At 33.1% G+C, this 23,647-nt stretch overlaps 1 protein-coding gene across 1 annotated transcript; it reads right to left on the reverse strand.

The window, feature by feature from the left end:
- Positions 1-1,656: 1,656 nt before the first annotated feature.
- On the reverse strand, positions 1,657-22,902 carry LOC130441882 (cGMP-dependent protein kinase, isozyme 1-like). The gene is made up of 6 exons (XM_056775707.1): positions 19,741-22,902; positions 17,235-17,335; positions 9,803-10,302; positions 9,152-9,700; positions 7,500-7,736; positions 1,657-5,118 (listed from the first exon to the last, which is right to left on the reverse strand). The coding sequence occupies exons 1-6, from the start codon at positions 20,296-20,298 to the stop codon at positions 4,658-4,660; spliced, it is 2,406 nt and encodes an 801-aa protein (XP_056631685.1). The 5' UTR covers positions 20,299-22,902; the 3' UTR covers positions 1,657-4,657.
- Positions 22,903-23,647: the final 745 nt, after the last annotated feature.

The raw sequence follows: 23,647 nt of genomic DNA on the forward strand, positions 1-23,647 counted from the left end.
GTATTATTTTATATTTTCCAAAAAAATTAAAAATGCTACAAAAAGCTAGAAAAGGTTTAATGTTTATTTGATGGACTATTTCGTAAATATTTATTTACCTGTAGTAACAATAGTTATAACCTCCGAAGTAAAAAACTATCTAATAAGGTCAAAATTTACATTATTTTACTTTCCCGCACTAGTGCGGGAAAGTGACACTTTCAAAGTTAAAATGCGTGCGGAAAAGTGGGTTAAAAAGCACGGTCGTAGAAAAAATATTTTTTGTATTTCCAAAAATTCTATATGTCTGCCTTTGATTACAATGTTACCTTAGTGACTTATTTAAAAAATAAGAAAATAATCAAGGGAGCTATTTTTCAGTAAAATTGTCCAATATGACATTTCATATTTTAATATAATTTTGTTTTTATTTAAAACCGAAAAAAGTATGAAAAAAAAACATATTATGATATAAGTCCTTGAAGTTACAATTACGGTACTCGATTAGATATTCTTGACTCGGCTCTTTCGTCGCCTCGTCCATAAACATCTATTTTGTACTGTACTAAATCACTTCCCGGACTTATAACGTAAATAACTATTTATATTCCCAAAAGTAGTAGTAGCCGTGTACGTTCTTTTGCAGTTTTATTTTTTATTGATATATTATCCTAGCCCGTAATGACTTGGACTGTCGGCATCATGTCTACCGAACTTTTTTAAAAATTCTTCTTTTGTTCCAAAAAGGGGTTGCTTACACATATGAACTGTTGTTGACCATGACTAATAAGTAGAAGTCTATGCGTTATCATATTATTATCATATTAGCAGAAGCTTTAGATTTAGTCGTTCTATCGCTACAACAATATGGGAAATATGGGAAAGAAAAGTCTACAAGCAAAGAACAGTAGAAATCTTGAAGAAATCTAAATAGGAAGATATGGAGTAAGCTATACTATCATAGTTTCACGGATAGCTCCGATCGTGAAAGCTATGACGGAGAATTTTGCTGAATAACTTTGTTTAATTTCATTCAATGCAATGTCATAATATCAACTATGGTAAAAGGAGTGGAGAAGCACGAATTGTTGATACGAATGTTATTCATGATTAAATTAAACATTGTGGTCAAAATGGATAGTCTTGATGAAGCAGGAATTTTCTATAAGCTGATTCCAAATAAAGCTGACTCTCAAAGGGAAAAGTGTATGGGAGAAAGATGGAGAAAACCGAGACTTAAAATATTATGACCCTTACGAAGAACTAAAAGTTTCAGTTTTATCTACCAAATTTCATTAGAGACGCCAATCACTTGATTCATATGATTCAGTACTTAATGACAATAGTTCTTATGATTACAACGTCCACAAAAAGAAGTTGAAAATTGTTGGTAACTACTTAAGAAGTAAGACTATCTGGTTTAGAAATACTCTGAATCAAAGTAGATTTACTCCTAAAAATTTATTAAAAATCTTCACTAATGGACTTTCGTGAAATAATAAACTGAGCAACATTGTAAACTATAAAGAACCACTGAAATTACATTAATTTTTTTACAATCGAGATTACATACACACATATTGTAGCAAAGCATGTTTGATAAGATATATTTATTCATTTATATTCATCCATATATTAAGTGAAAATAAGATTAACTAGAAATAAAACACATTGAAAATATGAGATGATTTATTTATTTTTATAAAGTTATTACAACTTAGGTTATCTCTGAATAAAATAAATAATTTTTAATCCAAATACCGATTTCTAGTTAATGTAGATTAATTTCTGTGCTCTAAACAAATCAATTTTAACTCATGTAGTTTGTGAACCATAACAAAGATTTTGAATGTGTTTGAACAAAAAATAAAGCGCTTTATTGGTAAATGTCTTGGTTTAGGAAAATAAGAATTCAACAATTTAGAAGTAAAGGAAAAGCAATTATGGATACATTTATTTCATTCCTATGGTCCAAAGTATTTGTACTAACCCCTAAGAATGTGATGTTGTACGGTGCGAGATGTGGAAATGAAACCAAAGAAGTTGGTTTCTGGAGGGGAATTTAATGTAACTGAAATGAGAAAATAAGAGAAATCATGGGAGGAAAAACCGTAATAATAAACGAAAGCACAACAAACAACAACAGATGTCAAATTAGGAGAATTTTGAAAGCCATGTCAGAAAGAGCCATGAGTACCGAAAGCAGTTAACACGAAGTATAGATATAAGGACTCCGAATGTAATATTGTTGCTATTGACAGCTCTGGAAAAAATATATTTGAGACACGTCGACTTCAATAAATGTTTTCAATTCACTAATATCGAGAAGTTTCAGAAATAATTTGAGTAGTAGAAAACATCCGATGTTAGTAAATCATAATACAAAAATCAGCACCAAACCATTTTGTTTCAAAAAAATAGATTTAAGCGAAAAGAAATTGAGTTTAGAGGCAATTCATTTTCAATCTTTCCTTGTAAAACTATTAAGAATTATGAAAATTTACTGGTAAGAATATATTCAAAAATTGACAAATGTCTATTAATGGAAAATATAAACATTTAGCATTTATTATTTACAATTAATGTTTCCAGATTAAGCCCTTCGTTTGTACATTATATATTTTGGGACTTTGTGTGTACACTAGGTCTTTCATGGAACAGTCAAATTTTTAAAGTTTTATACATATTCGAAAAATTTGAACAAATACTCGCTAAATTCTTGAACTGTCTACTTTATGACCCATATGATTCCAATTTCAAAAGTTGGTAACAATTCATAAACATAAGAAAACACGAAAAACCGGAATTTGATTAAAAAATTGGAAAATTTACGATAAGCAAATAATTTTGAAGATTATAGATTTTTCTTACCAGATGCGTTACACTTTCGAAAAAATATATCGTTGTAGATATTGGCACCAAAAAGTTTGAATACCTGATGAATATTTCCTCGATTTCCTCGATAATTTACAATAAAAAAATTCACAGTGCGCAATCTGGACAAAAGTGCATTCGATCATTATCACAATGGGCACTCTGAACGTAAATCAAAATTTCCTTGTTTCTTTGTTTTTGGTCCAAGCACAAACTGAGCATCTATTTCGTTTTTCTAATTTACCTGTGTTGTAATGGTTTTTCGCTTATTAACTTCGAGGATTTTGCTTATAACGTCTCTGATGATTCTGAGTATGGTGATTGGTTTTGCGCGATTTTCTAAATGCGGCGTTATCATACTGTGAACTAAGTGAAAGGGAAAAATAACTAGCATATAAGCTATAAAAAAATACCAAATTACCTGAGCATTTATATGTAACGAGTGATTTTTTTGCCGATATATTTTTGGCAATACTGTTTTTAACAGATCACGCTGTATACGCCAGTGTTACTGATGACCGTGAAATGTTGATTCATCGCAGTTCGCAGCAATTGAGTGTAAAACCTTACAAGATACGACTGGTGCAAGAATTGAAGCCACACGATATCCCACAACGTCTAACATTTGGTGAGTGGGCGCTGGCAAAGTTGGAAGGAGATCATTTTTATCGAAAAATTGTGTACGGTGACGAAGGTCATTTCTGGTTGAATGGATACGTCAACAAGCAAAATTGCCGCATCTGGAGTGAAGACCAGCCAGAAGCATTGCAAGAGTTACCAATGCATCCCGAAAGTCACTGTTTGGTGTGGATTATGAGCCGGTAGCATCATCGGGTCGTACTTCTTCTAAAGCAACGATAGCCGAAACGTTACAGTGAATGGCGAGCGCTACCGTGTGATGATTGAAGATTTTTTTATCCAAAATGGAAGAATTGGAAATACCTGACATGTGGTTTCAACAATATGGTGCCACTTGCGACACGACATGCAAAACAATGGTCAAATTGAGAGCCACCTTCGATGAACAGTTTATATCATGTTTGGAGCCCGTCAATTGGCCGCATTAAATCGTGTGATTTAATACTTTTGGACTATTTCTTGTGGGGCCATGTTGAGGCTAATGTCTACAGCAACAATTGACGCACTAAAAGCCAAAATTGAACCATTTATTCGTGAAATACCGGCCCATATGTTTGAGAGAGTGTGCCAAAATTGGACCTTGCGCAAGGGCTAATTAAAGCAGAGCCGCGGCCAACATTTGCATAAAATCATCTTCAAACATTAAATTATACTGATCGATTTATCGATTTCAATAAAGATTTCATCAATTTTTCCAAATTTTTCGTGTTTTTTTTTTCAAAATCAAATTCTATACCTCTTAAAAAATCACTGATTATTAAAAAAAACTGTAAGAAAAAAGAAAAACTAAATTACATTTGTGTACCAACACTTCAAAAATACAGAATGTTTTCCAAATGATGGGGCCCTCTTGAACCTGGGGCCCCTGGCTATAGCCCCCCAAAGCCACTAGCTTAATTCGGCCCTGTTTATATTCGATTTAATTCAATACCGCTCGGACTCCTGGTATCTATACTTCGTGGCAACTAGATTAAAAACTATTTCCATATAAAATTATACTGTTATGACTAAATAATGTTAATAAAAAGCAGAATTCATAATTCCAAATATTTGAATAACCTATATCAAAATGCCAACAATAGACGAAACGAATGCGAAACATAACATCACTTTTGGATTAGTCATGTATTAACTTTGAGTTCAGAATATTTTTAAATTCTAAAAATTAAAATTTCTCATCCCAACCCGACAATTCATCGGGGGGATTGTCAGTATCTTTTTTAAAATTATCGAAATATTTAGTATCTGCCGGTCCTGATAATTTTGGTTTAAATGGGGAGGCCACATGTAAATTTGCAAACTTTTGCCAATCAACTCCTCCGAACCATTTATGATTTTTTATATCTAAAATACCGTTTTTATGCATTCCCAAACGTTCCGAGGGTACTGGACGACATAATTTTTGTATGAGTTGTCTCGCTTTCAAATTGATATAAGTGGGAAAAGCAGTACTGTCGATTCCAGTTAAAATCATGTTATAAGTTTTCATGTGAGTACTATCATCAGTTCTAAACGGCGTTCTTCCTGTGAGCATCTCGAAAACAAAAACTCCAAATGCCCAATAATCGACGGCTCTGTCATGACCTCTGTTTAAAACAATTTCTGGAGCTACATATTCTGGAGTTCCTAAAAAAAGGCGATTTTATTAATAATGACAAATGTATATTGATGAATAAAGGCCGATTCGTAAACTTGACTTTCCGTTTTCTATTGCCGTTGACGTTTAAGACCATGTCGTTGGTCACTTTCGACAAGAACAAATTTGCATAATGTTCCCAATAAAATTTTTAGGTTAACGGCAGCAACATCAAGTTTATCAATAGCGTCATACGACGCCAAACGTCATCCTCGAACGACAACGGCAAATAGAAAGTTTATGAATCCGCCTTAAGTGATTCAAGTCAGTTATTTTACTATTGAAGATTAAAGCTTCTAATTTATAGCTACGGACTGCCAGATATACGTCAAACAATGGTCTAGAAATTATTATGTACATTTCTATTACACCACATATAATTGATTTACCATTTTTTCCGATGTGCAGTAGCATGGAATTATTTCCTAGTTTTTACACTTCACACACACCTACACTTACACTTTTTAAGATTAGACGTTTGCAGAAACAATAATAATTTCATACAAATATTCCAAAACAATGAGAAACACTCTCGGTGACATAGAAAGCTAAATACCCATTAAAAATAATTCTACTTCGGTAGTATTTGGCATAATACACTCCAATCGATTGAGGAAAATCTGGCCTTTGCTAACTAGGTTCGAGAATGGGTTGCAACACTTTCTCTTTACACAATTCCTAATATATCTGGAATACTCACAACTTCTTCTATCGATTATGTCCCGCGCACGTTCAATCGGTTACAAATACGAGTATCTTGGACCAAACTGTGGGAAATTCACTTGAGGTATAAGTCGCAGTAGAGGGAACCTAGGCAAGACAGCGGACCGGGTCTTAATTCTCACCTTCTGGAGCGACATGAAGCCCGTCAATATCACGAAGTGAGGACACGACGGTCAGAGTCCGCGAGTTGCTGAATTATGACCGTAGAATGAGGGTTCGATTGATTGCCTGGGTATTCCTGAGATTTTTGGAAACTCCAACCATTCTTTTATTTTTCACCTTCACTCGTAGATCATGTACGTCTAGGCAGAATCGGAATTCTCTACTGAAAATTATAATGTTCCATTCCTGATTTCCCGCAAGTGCTTCTTGAAACTACTTATCCACCTATTGATTTCCCCGTTGTTTCAGACTGGCTGTGGATCAGTATGGGAAAAACCCAACCTCCATATCCATCTTAAATACTTCCAATTTTCCATTCCAATTTCATGTTCTGTAAACAACTTAATTGCTGTTGATCTTATTGATGAGAAACATTCTTTCGTATCTGATTTGTAACCATACTATTCAAACTACTATCATCCAGTTAACCAGTACTTTTTTGCAACTACAGTACAGCTTTCCAAAGATCAATAATTCACTAAATCCTTCAACAGTGTGGAAGACGTACTAGAAATTCTTAAAAAAGGGCTTTGTTTCCGACGCTTCGCGTCCTGAACGACCGGAATCTGTAACAACTAACGAAAGTATGGAAATAGTGCCGCTGGCGCGGGTGGAGCAGTCGAACCAATCTGCAGTACAGCTATCCGCGTCTTCTCCGCGCACTTCACGAGGATGCTTTTGATCGCAGTTTGAGATTTTACGATTGGTACCTCGGACGCAGTTAGGATGCTCTGCAGTTCGTGCATTTCATTTTGTAGTCGAATAAAGCAACTTAGGTCAATCAGCATAATTGCGTGCACTGGAACAACCAGAATTCTCACATCTTCATCGAAGAAGAATTAAACCTGCCTGGGGCATGTATGTGGGTAGATATCCAAGCGAGAGGCCTCGTGGGTCCGTACTCTATTAAGGGACATGTCACGGGTCAAAGTTATCTGAAAATGCTCGAAGATTTACGTGGGCAAATGGAAAACGATCCAACACGATTAAGCTTCACCGCATCTATAGGCAGACGAGAATTCGTTGAGTGTCCTGTGGTCATGTGATCTGACACCCTGTGATTTGTTCCTGTAGGGCCTTCTCCAGTAACGCGTTTTTTCAAGAGGACTGAAGAAGAATTTGAAACTCTTCGCGCACATCTTGACATGCTTCGCCGAACCTGCCTTTTCGTTGAGAAACGTTGCCATGAATGCATTGATCAAGATGGGCATCAATTTAAACACTAACAATTACCCTTCTTCGGGTTCCTTTTGTTTTCTTAATACAAATTTGTCTGTGTATCCGAAAAAGTTTAATACTGAACTAATAATTAAATTTAGTTTATAATTCTTCGCACGAAGAATTGATAATACACAATAACTAAATATAGTCACGAAAATTGCATTAGATTCATTATTGTTAAAAAATAATTGAGCGGATGATTTAGAATAGCAGCAGTTTGGTAAAATAAGGCCAAAGTGCAGCAACATATAAGACTTTAACTAACCTGCAAAAGTATATGTTTTCCCCACACCTACAATCTTCTTTGAAAATCCGAAATCGGTCAACTTAATATAACCATTCGCAGCTATAAGTAAATTTTCTGGTTTAAGATCGCGATAAATAATACCTCGTTGATGTAGGTACTCAAAAGCTAGTAGAACGCATGCACATATAAATATGGCGTCTTTTTCATCGAATCGCCTATTTTTGTGTCTCTGTAACAAACTCCACAAGTCACCACCTAAAAGGTTAAATATAAATCGATATTAACAAATATCTGTTCTATTGATTCGTCGCTAAGAGTATTTTTTAGGGAGAACTTAGATGAAGCAATAAATACTAAAACCGATGTTAGAAGTCTTCTCCGTAAAGTTATTTTGTTGTTGCGTTACTAATTCCGAGAGAAAATACTGGAAAACGATATGAGTTGATGTGAAGTTTGTGATAAAATAGTCACTGTTTGATGAAACTGTTAAATCTGTTATCACTACCGTTTTGTCCGTCCGTCTGTAGCAGCCATATAACTTCAAAGGAAGCACGTAAAGATCTTTAAACTTCTGTATGGCTGTAGATGTGCCGAAACGAAAGAAATTTTTGGAATTGTTAGGAAAAAATTAATCAAATCAACCAAAATGTTATCCTATTGATCTGATTGATCAAATAATCTCAAATGACTTGAATATTTGAGGTCATTTTTAACATGCCTATTAGCTTCATCTTTAAGTGGATTTGTTTGTTTTGTGAGATTGTTTGTTTGTACCTTTCCTTTGGACTAATAGCAAGTGTCTTATTTAATAAAAATTTCGTTTGACAGACGTTTCGAGCCTCCAGTCTCCATGTTGGAAATCAACCACTTCGACAACCTTACCATCTACACCATTATGGCTCGATACAAGTTTCGACGAGCTCTAGGTATATAAGCAGCGAAGCCATTATAAGAGGGTGATATCAATTAAAAAAATGAAAAGTGAGAAATAAATATAATTAAAAACAATACGATTTCAAAGCACATCAAGCTAAAAAGTAAAAAATAATTTTTAAAATAAGATTAAATCAATAATAAATGTAAACTACTAGTATTATTGTCAAAAAAGCGTGGAGCTATTTGTTTCATATTTCTCGTACATGGAGCCCCCGACGTTTTTTTCACAATAATACTAATATTTTTATTCAATACTATTTGAAGCTTATATTAAGAATTATTTTCAACTTGTTAGTTTGATGTGCTTTAAAAACGCGTTTTTTAGTTTTATTTTAAAGTATATTTATTCATTTCATAAATCAATTATTATGATAATCGTCAAGAAATAATGAGGTCGAAATTATTCAATAAATGGAATTGTTGATATTTTTCTTGTTGCAATGTAAAAAATATTATTACGATAGGCTAATCGTATAGTAAAAATATTTAGACTTTTTATGGTCATAAGTCCAATTTCGTTCACTTAAGCTATTGATATTCTCTCAAAATATTTTCATCCTCAAAGTTTGTTATAGCTCATTAAAAACGAAACATTTCCTTCATATATTAAAAATATTGCCATCAACTTGGGGGATATGTACCCTTGGAATTCCTTACTATTATATAACAAATACCGTTCCAATTCTAAGCAAAATTTAATGGTAAATGCTAAAACATCCCGAATTGATACATACCTAAACAAGCTTCCATCAAAAAATAAACATACTTCCTATCCTTGTAAGTTCTATACAATCTAACAATAAAAGGCGATCTGCTACTCATTTGAATAACCTTTTCGTTGAAAACATGTTCTTGTTGGCACTGCTGAACAATTTCAATTTTCTTTAAATATTTCAGAGCAAATACAATATTGTCATTTTGCACATGTTGCACTAATTCTACTCTACCAAATCCACCAACTCCAATTGTTTTCTTTATTTTCAGATCTCTCAAATCGATTTCATCAAATTCAGCATTGACAGAATGAATTGAATCTTTTGGTTTATCTGGCACTCTGATATATTTGAACTTCTTAACCTCTCCAAAATGAGCTATGAATTCTTGTCTTGTCAGAGTTAAGCATTCAACTCCTGGAGCATTTGCTGTAACTGTTGCTTTCCTGCAATCCTCTTCTAAAAGAGCCAGCTCTCCGAAGCAATCACCTTTTTTATACACGCCTACAATTCCATCTTTTTCCGTGGTTATTGTTACTGTTCCTGCTCTGATAATGAAGAATTTGTCACCTAAAAAATTCAATCGAATCAAAGATTATGTTTTTTACAACGTTCTAGAAAAAAATAGTCAAAGTTAATGGTAGCAGTGGAATAATTATCGTTGGTACTTACCTCTGTCGCCTTGCTTGACAATTTTCTCACCAGAATTATAAAATTCAGACTTAAGTAACGTAGAAACTACTTGTAACGCTTCTTTTCCTACTACATTCAGTATTTCATTATTCATTAAAAACTCTTGTATTTCATCTTCTTGCTTTATGGCGTGCCTAATCTTTATTTGTTGATATACTGTATTATCAAGAACCCAAACTCGTCCAGCAGTCGCTGCTCTGATAGTTGCTAATCTTCTGCTATTATGTAAAATAGATATCTCACCAAACACTCTGACATCATTAAATTCGTCAACCAATTTACCCTTGATAATGATCTGGAAGGTACCGCTAGCTGAAATATACATGTGCTTGCCCTTATCTCCTTGTTTAATAATTGTCTCTTTAGCTGAAACTTCTCTATTGTACATTGCAGATATTACTTCATCTAAATGTTCTTTAGAAATTATTTTATAAAGAAACTCGTTCTTCTCTATCGCTTTTCGTATAAGTTCTGCATCACTGGAATAAAAAATGATTTTCATGAATAATGAATTTTTCAATAATAATAAAATTGTAAGTGCGAATAACAACAAGAAAAATGGGTTTATCGTTTTATAGAGCAACAAACAGTGAAAGAAACATATATACACGATGCAATGAACATGGAATGTGGAATTAGCTAATTCAACAACGTTGTGAAGAAAAATGTGAAAAAATATAAATAATGGGAACTTCAATGGAGTATTTCAAAACGAAGGAAATGGTTAGCAGTATTGAATGACCTCAATTATTTACATTTAAGCTGTTACAGAAAGTTCCTCATATATAATGTTGGTTTTCTTCCTTTATTGTTAAGATATTATTGGAAACAACACTTCAAAGCAACCGTGACAGTAAAGAAAATCTGTGAAATTGAAGAGGAAGACACAATCAATGAGCGAACGGTATAGCGTTGGACCTTCTAAAGATATCATGTAACGCCATTTGAAATCTGGGGGGCCAGATCTAGACTTTACTGTGGAAGAGGATACAATTCGAAGTGTGATTCGTTCAATTTAACAATCGTTGCCATTTACTTGTGATTCTGTTCATTGTCTAAGTGGTTTGTTCTTCGACATATGAGGCAGCTTTTCCTTGATTTTTGCATTCAAACAATCCAACAACTCTATGTAGTATTCGCTATTGATTCCATACGCATCCCAAAATACTGAAGCCATAACCTTTCCATCTGACTGCCTTTGGACGCTTCGGATGCGATTCGCTGGCTGTAATCCACTCGATGATGATCGTTTTGATTCCGGAGTGATATGATGGATTCATTTTCCACCCATTGTCACATATCGATGCAAAAAATCTGATTTATTACGTGTAAACATGGCCAAAGACTGCTCTAAATCATCAACACGTTGTTGTTTTTGATCGACTGTGAGTAAACGCAGCACCCACTTTGAAAAAAAGCTTTCTCATGGTGAAATATTCATGCATAATTGTAAACATACTGCCCTCTGATTACTTTGCGTCCTCAGCTATTTCACACAATTCCAATTTACTATTCGATATAACCAATTTGTGGACAATTGGACGACCAGAACATTCACCATCATCGGTGTCTGTACGACCACGTTTAAATTCAGTAAACCAATAACAAATTGTTCTTTCGGATGGAGGAGAATTTGGATAACACTTTTGAAGCCATTGTTAAGTTTGTACAGTATTTTTGTAATAAAAATACAAAGGACAGTTTCCAAAGCCCGTCGCAAAGAAATGTCGATTTGAGCGGAAACTCTTGTTGTGTATCTGGTGGAAATATGAAGGATTAGTGTATTTAAAAATCCTTCCAGATGGTCGAGCAGTTAATGCCAAGGTAAATAGTGGACAGCTGACAAGCCGCTTGTTGAAAAATCGACAACTACCGGATAGCGTGCATCGTAGGAAATGTGCGCGTCGCTTTTCTGCCTTATCCTGCGATTATCCTGTCTACCAATTTGATATTTAACATCCGACTTTCAATGGATTTTATTGTTTTCTCTATTTTATCGATAGTTTTCTTTGTGAATGTTCAGTTTTGGGTTGTGAATATTAGTATTCATATTAGTCAAGAATAGATTGTTTGGGCGATATGGATATAAATACTTTTATGCGAAAAACAATTCAACACATTCAAGTGATGTCAATTACATAATGTCGAAAATCCAATGGAAAATGTTGCATTTTTGGGCACAAAGCGAAAAAATCGATAGCATTTAGTCGAAATAAAATAAACCGATTTTCACGTGAAACCTGTGTCGAAATTAATCTTATATTAATCTATATATTACAGCTCTATTAAATTATTAGAATCGCTGAGGGTTTTTGAAAAGGGATATTACTTAAATCAACCACCAACAATATTGTTTCTAGATTCAACATTAATTTCAATAATTGCAAAAACTGTATATTAGAGATTGATTTGATTTTGTAGAATAGTTAAAATAGAAGGTTGTTACATTTCGAATCAGTATGCATTTTGCTCAATTTCTTTTTATTATTTCTCTTGTCTTAAGTCTTGTTTCTTCTACTATTCAGTTTCTTGAGAAGTAGGTGTCCAGATTTCGTGTCATCTCTTGGGAGGTTTCTTTGAAGTTGGTTTTTCATCCTTTGCCCATTTAGTCCATGGATTTTCCATCATTCTGTTCTCTCCAATATCACGCTGCAGATAGAAAATTGAGACGTAATCGAGAACAAAAGGTGAGGGGCTAACTTTTATAAAGATATGTAAAACAATTTAGCATAAACAGTTTGACATCTTGGTAATTATATATTATTACACTTATTTACAAAAATTAATCGAACCCATGATACGTTTGTCTCGTTTATTTCAAGGAGATGTATCTAGAAAACTATAGTTTTCTTACTACATTTGAAAGTGAAAATTATAAATAATTATAGTCATTAAAAAATTGTATTTGTATTTCATAATCTGGATTAACAGAGTATTTAAATTGTTTTTAAGTTGTTTAAGTATTAAATCACGTACCGTTTAACAAATAGTTTAATCTTATTTTGGAGACACTTTTAGATGAAAAAGTGATTGATTATTTGAATTTTGTTATCTGCACCTCTCAGTTTTTTGTGATTTCTACATTTTATGACAATTGTAAGGAAAATCTAGAACAAAGATTTATTTATAATTACACTTATACTCATGTATTGACATCTTGTAAAATGTTTAATGGTTTTTCATAGAGGGGTATATTTATAACTAATCATAATTTTTTTCTCGCCTTAAAGTACCAAAAATTCAATAATAATAATAATAATAATAATAATAATAATAATAATAATAATAAAACAAAAGATTTTATCAAAGAATTTAATAGAAATAATGTTTAACAAACAGCTAATATTCTGTGTCACCCCCTTTGCAAGTATCCCAGCAGCAATAAATTATGATTTAATTAATTGCTTTTTGTAACTGACCCCAGGTATACTCTATGGGAGTCAGTTCTGGCGATCTGAGTGGAAGAGGTAGATGTAGAAAACTTGCACTTGCAAACACTGCAGCTGGATGCATTTTCATTAACAAAAATGAACTTGATGCCTTTAGCTGCAAGAAATTGTACCACTATGTAGGCCATTACTTAATCGCTATATAGATGTACTCTAATGTTAACATCCATTTGAATCAATTCAGTACGGCCAATAAAACAAATTACTTTCCAGACTCTCCTCGAAAGGGGTTAAATTCTTGAAGGACTTCTACGAGCCGAAGTCCCAGTTAATGATCATCAATAGCAGTTATTTATCTGGGTTTTCCAGTTTTTGGTCTTGCGGAAACAGTTCCAGCTTCCTGATACCGAGTAAGCAAACTTGAAATGACATTCATTCAATTCAATAGCTGCGAGAAAATCCTTTGATAGTTAATTATTTTTTTAGCATTATTAAAATTAACCGTGCATCACTGCAATATATTTATAATAATAAAAATAAGCAATTCTGAATTCAGGTTTCTTATCACAGATCAAGAAAATTAAATTAAAAAGTTCCTGGAGAGGTGATTCGGAAATATCTTTACTTTTTGAATAAGTTCACAGCTACACCATCTTGTGCAATAGTTTTCACTATAATTGAACAGATTAATTAATTTTGAAATCAATGAAGACATAAAAAAAGGTTTACTAAATCAACTGTTCTATTATTTCTTTCAAGCTGATTTCATAAAATGAATCTGTTTTATTTATACTTCTATTTAATAGGTTAAGTATAATTTTAAGATACTTTTCTCTAAACGTTGCTTCAGATTGTTTTTGCTTCACCGTATGGCTTAAATTTAAAAATTTTATTTTAAACAAGTTGACTCAAATATATAAAATCTTATCACTATATATTGATAACTTTTATCAACAATTATTTACAGTTTTATTATTAACAATTGTAACGTTTTATTGAATAATCTCATAGCTTATATTTTCATTAACGTCTTATAATATTTTTATAGCCAAAAAAAATACAAGTAAAAAAAATTCATAGAGAACCAATATTTTTTATCGTCAACTAGAGTAAAATAAACCACAAACTATTCATTCCAAAATGAATAAATCTATTTACGTATCTTCCATATTTAATAAGTTCTAGTAGAATACGAAATAATCGGTTACAATCTTCGAATGAAACATTCCTTTTTTATTCCTAACACGCGCACATAACAACAATGAAGATCAAGTCGAACCAAAAGCTTCTACACCAACATAGAACTTAAATAAGGAGATTCGTATACCATCACATTATAATGAAAAGTATGCTGTACCAGTATAAACATAGCAAGGACACAAGGATAACATAAGAAAACCTACTCGATGGTGGATGCTCTGCATCAATTGATGCAAGGCATCATGCATTAAATATTCCTCAGTTATCTGTTCTAAGCAAATATCCATGAAAAGACACTGCAAATTATCAGCTAAATTTTGTCCATCTCTTCGCAATCTTAAAACGTCCTTTTCATCAATAATGACATCTTGTAGGAACAACAATACTATAGATAATCCTTGGAAAGGAAGCTTATCGTCTTGTTTCAAATTTGGAAGCAACTTTTTTTCCAAACTTTCTCTGATATATTCAAATGATTCCGCATTATTATAGACGCAAAAGCTACCGTGGGGTTTAAAATCGGAAGTTCTAAATGAACTGTGGACTAAGCTAAAATCCCCATTAATAACTATGTAATATAAATTGTAAAATTGGTAATCTATTTCGTATTTATCATCATCGCATTGTTTCCTTATTTTAACCGCCAAATTTTTTGCCGAATTTTTCAATCTCAATGTAAGTAGATTAAGTTGATTATTTTCAGAGCTATTGAGCCATTGATTGCTGTTATTCCAAGAGGTTTTTGTCGCTAGAATGTGTTCTATTGAAGAATCTTGACAATTTGGAAACGCAGGACAATATAAATTTAATAGGAAAATGTATAAAACATAAATGTTGGAATAGAGTGAATTTTCTATCTTGATCAAGTCTATCTAATATATTATACCTAAAGTCTTCTTGTAGAACATCTTTTTATCTTTAATATCGTCTTGAGTTATTGTGCGATACTTTTAAAATGATAAAATAGATCAGCATGTGCTAATAAGAGTTCTTGAAAGTTGTGCTTGGCATTTTATATAATCTCCCTTTGATGTGGTCGTAAATTTTTTGGCAGTCATGCTCAGGTAAAGCCTCAAAGCATTCTCTTCTCATAAACAGTACCACAACTTCAGACAGATGTTGACACAATTTTATAAAACTATTTCTGCCTCGCTTGTATCTAATACGTCGAAAGGTATTCTTGTTTCTTCGTTGTCCTCTAAACTTTCCGACCACGATAAATCTTTTGTACGTTCGAAAAAGTATTGTGTGTATATGTATTGTGAAAAAAATGTGTTTTAAGATATTGTTGTATAGAAGGCCAATTCATATCAGCTAAAGTGTTAAATGCTGGAACCAGTTTGTGTGAAACGTCCGGTAACATTTCCATATAATGAGCTATCTATTGTTCATCTTTAAGTTTCTTAATATGTCTTCTGAATAATCTTTGCGCTCCGTCCAAACCGAATAATTGCACAAAATGAATCCACTGTTCATATGAATTGAGTTTCCATTCATTCTAACAAGCGAACATAACAAAAACGAAGATAGGGTCGAACCAAAAGCTTCGACACCAACATGTGACTCAAACAAGGAGATTCCATCGCATTATAATGAAGAGTATGCTGTACCAGAATAAACATAGTAAGGACACTAAAAACAAGGATAACATACTATCAAAAAACGAACTAAATAAATTGGTACGGCTTTCTTAGAAACCACAAACACAGTGAAACTAAATTTATGAAAATGACTACATCACAAATGATGATAATATTGTGTCTATCAAGATCGACACCGACGAAGGACAGAATTTAGATGCATGTTGTTGAAAGAAAATAAGCAGTAAGGAATATATTAAATGAAATAATAAATTTTGAAAATATCTCCAGAAAGACAAAGCTACAGAATTAAGTCAATATTAAGCTCGAAATAAAAGGCAGGGCAATTCCTTTCGTAGGACTACAACCTTCCATTCAGGTTTTCCAAAAAGCCATCGAGTAATAATAATAAGACCCCAGGTCTGAAACAATCGAATAGATTTCTTTCCTATTCCACCAATTGGTACAATAAGGCCCTTTCATTGAGTAAAGATAAGTTAAAAAGAGTTGTGGTATACTCACTGGACAATGTCCGGTGAACTACCATCTGAAGAACATCGGAGAAACTCCATCAGCTTTAGTCAATTTCATAAAAAAACCACCGAACACTTCCTTCGTGAGTGCCAGGCAATCCATAAACAAAAAGTACGATACTTAAACTCAAGCTTTTAAAAGCCAGAAGAGGTAAGCCGCATAGCCCCCTGACAGGTAGCTCAATTTGCAAAGTCGTTGCTGCCTGACTGGTTAACAGTCCGAGGTACCAATTAGATCAAAAGGTCAAAGCGTTAGCGAGGTAAATTGATGCACTAACTCATCTAATCTAATCTGGAAATATGAATACTAATGATATGAGGAAAGCAAATAGAAAGGGTGAGAATTTATGTGGAACAGCAAAATAATAAGATCCAACAAAATAGGGTAACTTACAGATAATGCCAGATTTTAGAACAGCAGAAAAAAATGTTGGTTTACCTAAGATCTAAGAGAGAAAGGAAGAGGGGGAGAGGGAGGAACAAAGAATAAGATAATAGATAAACAGGCAATCACTTCCAAGCTATGGACTTAAAAGACTTACGTATATATATGAAACCAGTACAATCAATTTCTTTGACTACACTAATTGTTGGTCTACAAAAGAAAACTAAAACGAAATAAAAAACATATAAAAAGTTGAAGCAATCGTTTAAAAGTTTCTCTTTAAAAAAGACTAAAAAGATAAAAATGATAATGACATGCACTTACTGTGGATCTTTCATGTAAACAGGAAGTTTTTCGTCCAAATTTGCATCGATACGAACTGCGATACCTTCTCTTCTTTGTTCATCATTCTCAACACTGGATACCTGTAAATACCAATTCTGAGATTTTTAATGTAAATAAACTTAAATTAATTTCAAATGTTTTACTAAGGATGGAATTTCAGATGAAATAATATGGATAAAGATCAAAATCAGGTTCCAGCAAAAATGCTGAATAATCCGATGTCTGTGATATTCCACAAGGAGATTCATGGAGCCTTCTCTGCAATATAAATAATGAAAATTGAGCAGCAATGTGAAGGATACAGAATAGTGGAATAGAATCACCATTCTTTGCTTGTTACGCTGCTGACGCCATACTGGTAGGTGAGAATGAAGGCAAAAAGGCAAAAATTATTCGGAATTTAGAAATCGTAGTACCAGACTGTGGTGACACTGAGGTGGATGTTAAGGAACAGATAACGTAGACAACAAGAAAAGAATGTTTTTAATTACCTAATATGATGAAATAAGAATAGAAAGCAGACAATTGTAAGACCAACTACTGGAAACCCCTCAGAAAGAGAAGTGAGAACATAGAAGAAAATCCAAGGTGGAAACCATTGATGACTGGATGTTGGGGGAAAAAGAAGTAGAGAAAGAGCATATTAGTAGGATGGATGGAGAATTACATTAATTACAATAATTGAGCAGTGCAACAGGCAGAAGGAAATAAAGAACTTGATTTAATAAAGAAGTAGATATTTGTAATGAATATTAGATATTTGTATATTATCATCACGCTCCGAAACGGAATATATCCTAAAAACATTGGATTGTTTGTATAGTGGATTACACCTCATTCACGAAGAGGAAATCTACAGAAATTAATTAACCGGAAGACGAAAAGTGTTATGACTGAAAAGCTTCAGGAAATAGTTCAGCCAATCATCGGTACAGTTACTCTGATGGCTATTAGTAAGATAAATATAGTCAATCCGATATAATAAAACTGAAGAATAATAGGGAATTATCTGATAAGTACGCAGGCGCTGTTAATAAAGTTAATCCCGTCTTTTAATAAAGGAAGACATTTTTAAATTTACGGCTAGTTGCCTGTATGTTTAGTTTTTTTTTTTTCATTTTTGATTTGTATACTATGTCCAAATCCAAAAGATTCGCTATGCGGACGATATTCTGTTTTTAAAGGAACTCGTTTCTAATAACCTCATAGTTAACCCTCATAATTGGAAGGTTATTAAAAACAATTTGGATGCTCTTTTTGAATAATTTTTATGTTAAAATAGTGTACTGTTACCTGTTATCAAAAAATAGTTTGACGTGCCTATTAGAAAAAATGATCTTTTGGTAGGTATGCTAATGATGGATTTGTAAAATAGGTATAAAAGGTGTAAAATTATAGGGCGTATTTTAAATAAGTAATTAGTATATTATACGAGAAACTTCAATTTAATTTTTATATATCAAGTAAAAAATATATAAATTGAAGTTAAAGCGAATAAATAAAATCGCCATCATTCCGATAATTCCCTAATATCAACAGAGCCAGGCCTTACATAAAAATAATTGAGAGATTGCAGCAGATAACTTGCAGTTTTTAACGCGGATCCTGGGGAGGTCATGGGGGTCGAGACCCCACTAAACCCTGATTAACTAACTTGTTTTTTTGTTTCTTATAAAAGGGAGGAAGTAAAAGTACGAATTCTTCTACACCGTAGATAAAGGGAGCCAATACCCCCAAATATTTCGAATATCAAAACAATACCTAATAAAACAAAAATAAAATTCTCAAGAAATTCAAGACTAATAAGTAGAAGAAACTGACATAAAGTAATTAGTATGAATGGAATCAAACTAATCAAAAAAATAACCGGGAGTCGGTTTTAGTGCTCTATGGGTAAACGACTTAGGAGTTGGTCTAGTCGAAAAAATCAAGTGTACGTAAAAGAACTAGTAAACTTAAGAATCGACTCACTCGAAGTTCTTTTGGAATAGTTCGAAAGAACGCTCTTTTAGATGAACGATTCAAAAGAATCCATTTTCGATTCATTTGCTTATCTCTGGCCTCTCTACGGCATTCAAGGTCCTACTCTCGAGTACTTATATTTTGTGGGTAAAAGGCTTAAAATGCCATGTCTTTGGGGGAGGACTCGACCTAATACTAATGACCCCCCCTTGACAAAAGGTCAGTTTTCGTAAGGTGGCAAGTGGGAAAATAAGCATTCAATAAATTTTTTTGATCATGTTAAGCCAAAGAAATGTTGAGCCAACATTTCGTCGATACTTGTTCTTACGAGTTAACAGATGCTGCTTAAAGAATTTGTTCAATATCTGAGAGATATTTAACACAGTCCGAATAGGCTATACACTACAAACAAGAACTATGCTAAACTATCAATAATAATCACCAGTTTGTTCTCAGAATACACAAAATTTGTTTGCTCTTCGTGATCACTAATTTTAATAAAAGTATTAATATGAAAACTCACTGATATACTTCCCGATGCCATATTTTCATTTTGATCTGAAGAAGAAATATCGATTTCGGATGCATTTGACTTCCTTGTATCAACTTGTTGATCGGATACTTGTGGAGGAGGTGGAGCTTTATGTTTCTTGGAATTTGGTTTCCCACTTTTTGGCTTAGGTTCTACGGCAGAAGTGTCCAAATCTGGGGTTGATGAGCGTTGATTTTCCGTATCGATTGATTTTAAAGAAACTCTTTCAGTAGATGATTTGGAAATACTATTTCTATCTGGATTCAAATAATCTTCATCTTCTGAATTTGATAACTGGAGGTTTGGGTTTACCACTGAATTGTTATAGTTTGGTTGAGGCGTAGCATTTGGAGGACCTCCATTAGCTAAAATTTTCGTTTTGTTCACATCTTTTAGTCCGTCTTCTTGTTCTCCATCTGTGATAGGCTTAATTTTTATGTTGATTATTTTATGTTTATTTTCATCTCGCGTTTTATATTGGCCTTTAGAAATTGAGTTTATCACTAAAGTTTCATTGAAGCCACGACGCCTGCACAAACAAAACACCATTTTATTACGAAATTGTTCAAATAATACCTTTCTTGTGACAACTAAATTTCTACAATTTTATTTGTTTCATTAGATAAGATAATACACTTCATCATTAGTATATATGTTCGCTAGGATAATATTGCGAATGTTATCATCAGCAGAATTGAAAATTATCATTTGAGACATTTTAAACAATGACGTACTTTAAATATTACCAATAGAAATTGTTAATATTGATATTGATAATCTATATATAATCTATGATTAGACTTGTGATAACGAAATCCTCGGTAATCAAAGATTAGTATTTAAAAATTTTATAAATGCCTACTGTTTTCCATAATATCTTATCCATATTAAAATGAAACACTTGCAGTATACATTGTTTTGAAAAATATTAATCAAAATCGGTCTATACACCATTTTTTCATTCATACTTGATTCCACAATCAGAATTGCAAAATTATTTTCTTCTGTAATCTTACCACACTGTACTTGATGGATGAATGAAAATGAATTAGGCTTTCAAAGGTCACCTTAAGTAGAATAAAATATAAAAAATCTCGAAAGTATGTCTAGTTCATCAATGACGTATTCGTTTTCAAACTTGTTATTGATAGAAAGAAAAGTTCAGGAAGGATGCACATGCAATAGTATAACCCAGTTTTTAAATTTTCTTTCGTCCATTACCGAATTAGCAAACGATCATTCTCCCGATCTTCTCTGATCCTAATGGTTGACCATCCTTTGTTGACTACTATAGTTCTTGAAACTATAACTTCCTCATTTTCCGCCATGTTGCAATGGGAATAGTCTACTGGATACGGCCGTTTAGAGAAGGTGACTACAGTAGTAAGAGGCAAAGTTATGATCCTTTGTCTGTGCTACCACCTTGTAGTCTACCAGTTCTATTTTTCTTTTTGACTGGAGCTTACGGTTTGCGGACCTAGGAGGCTCACAACAATAACATAAATGCCCTAGCCTACCATAATTCAGACGTCTGATCTTCTTTAGCTTCTTGTGAACCTTACCTTTTATTAAAGTCCAGTTCACTCGTCACCTTTTTCTTGTATAATTGCATCCCTGTTAAATCCCGAGCCCTTCGTGGCTGCATCATATTCAAGAGCAACTGTCAAGGCATCTATTAAAGTTTTCGGATGGGCTAAACGAGGTCTCCACTGGATATCGTGGTAACATGGGCCATCAATAAATACCTGGGCGTTGAAACATTCCATCATGTTCTCTGGTACTGATAGATAGGGAATGTCTACTTCATACCTGGAACGGTTTCTGCCTTCGGTTCTTCAGTTGAAATTAATACAAATGCTCTAACTATTCGTGTCCATATCGCAAGTTAATCTCTTCTTCAGCTACTCGAAGTCATCAGTTTTTTTCAAGAAGTATCGTCTGGAATACATTAAGGTGTTTCCTTGTAATGTGATAGTTACGTTCACTGGTTTTTCTTTATCGAACCAATTAATCAATTTATCTATAACGTCTTACCGTCAAACCTTGCGGCCTTGACTCGGACAAAACTGCCAATATCTTTGGTAGATTGTAAGATATTATATGTTTAATCATCTTTTCTTCTGCTGCAGTGTTTTGTGCTCTTAAATCTGCAATCTTTTTCTCTGACTCCTTGGTTTTCTCGTCCATCGTTGTCATATTATTCTCGATAACTCTTTCTATTTCATTCTCGACATCCGATTCTGGATATTATATTTTACTTTTTACTTCAGTGGCAATGTCAATACATTCTTGTACACTCGAAATCCTCTTATCGATATTAGCAGAAATTTGTTCTTCGTAGTCGAAATACCTTCCTTCTTGATCAAAATATCATCCCACATAGTCCGAAGCCTCGTCCTTGGAGAGAAAAGTCTCTAGATCAAAGCTGTCACATACTATTGCCACTTGAGCTTTTCTACTAATTTATTCTTCTTATCAGATGTTTTCGTTCCGTCACTTTCAGTTTACCTAGTTTCTTGGCCATTTTTACGTTACTATTTATTTATATAAACCCATACCTGACACCAATGTAATATACTTCTTATTTATTTGAACAATTTTTAACGGTGGGATGAATTTCTAGACAGGGTCTATTTTACTTATGTAATTAATTTACACACCAACACTAAACTATCCACGAACACTTGTCACTAAACTATTCACCAATACTTATACGGTTAATTCTCATCACACTAATTTACTTGAATACGCACCTCTTGGTTTTTTTTACTATCCCGATGTGTTCAATATGACATCAAATTAATCACTGATTCTGGCTCTCTCTAGAGTACCGTAAAAAAGCCGTCCTAGAACAACACGGTGTAAACAGGTAAGCAATATAAAAAGAATTAGCGTCCACCTAAAAGTTCTCGACGCATCCACCATACTTTAGCCTCGATAACATAATAGGGCCGGCTTCACGATCAATATCAGTGGACGAGTTCGTGATAAAAGTAATATTTCTATACCGATACGAAGAAGAATATTAGATTTGTTTTTTATGAAAAAGTAATAAAACAATGAGGATTTTAGAATTTATATTGGACACATAAATGGTTTTTGTATACAGGGAATTTAGAAAATAAAATGCAGAGATTGATAAATCTATGTGAAGTAGAAGCTGAGAGAAATAAATATAAAAAAAAAACCAAATTTATGATAATAAACAACAGACACAAAGATGACTTAAACTTAGAAGTTGAAGAAATCAACTGAAAATTAAGCAGTTTGAAAAAAATGTAGAGAATATGTAGCGCAAAAATAAAACAATTGGAAAACATAGTAGGTAAAACGAAATGGGATGGGAACGAACCTAGAAAAAGATAATGGCATCAATAATCATTGAAATAACAATTAAACAGACCAATGGATAAAGGCATAAAGAGGTGAAGCAACAAAAACTGTACAGAAAAATAATGGAAGTGAGTAAATAAAAAAAAACTAGAGACAAAGGACAAAACACAAAGTATAGACCAGGAAATTGAACGATATAAAGGAAAAACTATCGAAAATATGAGTGTATAAAGATAAGATAATAAGAAGAGGAATTGAATTTTTATAATTCACTCTGAAGTACTATGAAGTACAGGCTATACATCAAAAAAATGCACGTCGTCAACTGACGTATTCATTTTGAATACTATAGGCACTTATTCATATCTTAGCTAAAACGAAATTAATAGTTTGAGCCTCTTGTTTGATGTCATGTAATCTGTAATTCTTCTTTTGAACTTACTTCGCTTAGAATTAGTTTCAAATACTGCAAAAACGAGATTGGCATATCGTAATTCTGAAATATTAAATTGTTTGAATGGAATATTTTTTGAGACTAAATGAAACTCAAATTAAATATTATTTT

This window comes from Diorhabda sublineata, chromosome 3 (genome assembly GCF_026230105.1).
Source record: "Diorhabda sublineata isolate icDioSubl1.1 chromosome 3, icDioSubl1.1, whole genome shotgun sequence".
NCBI lineage: Eukaryota > Metazoa > Arthropoda > Insecta > Coleoptera > Chrysomelidae > Diorhabda > Diorhabda sublineata.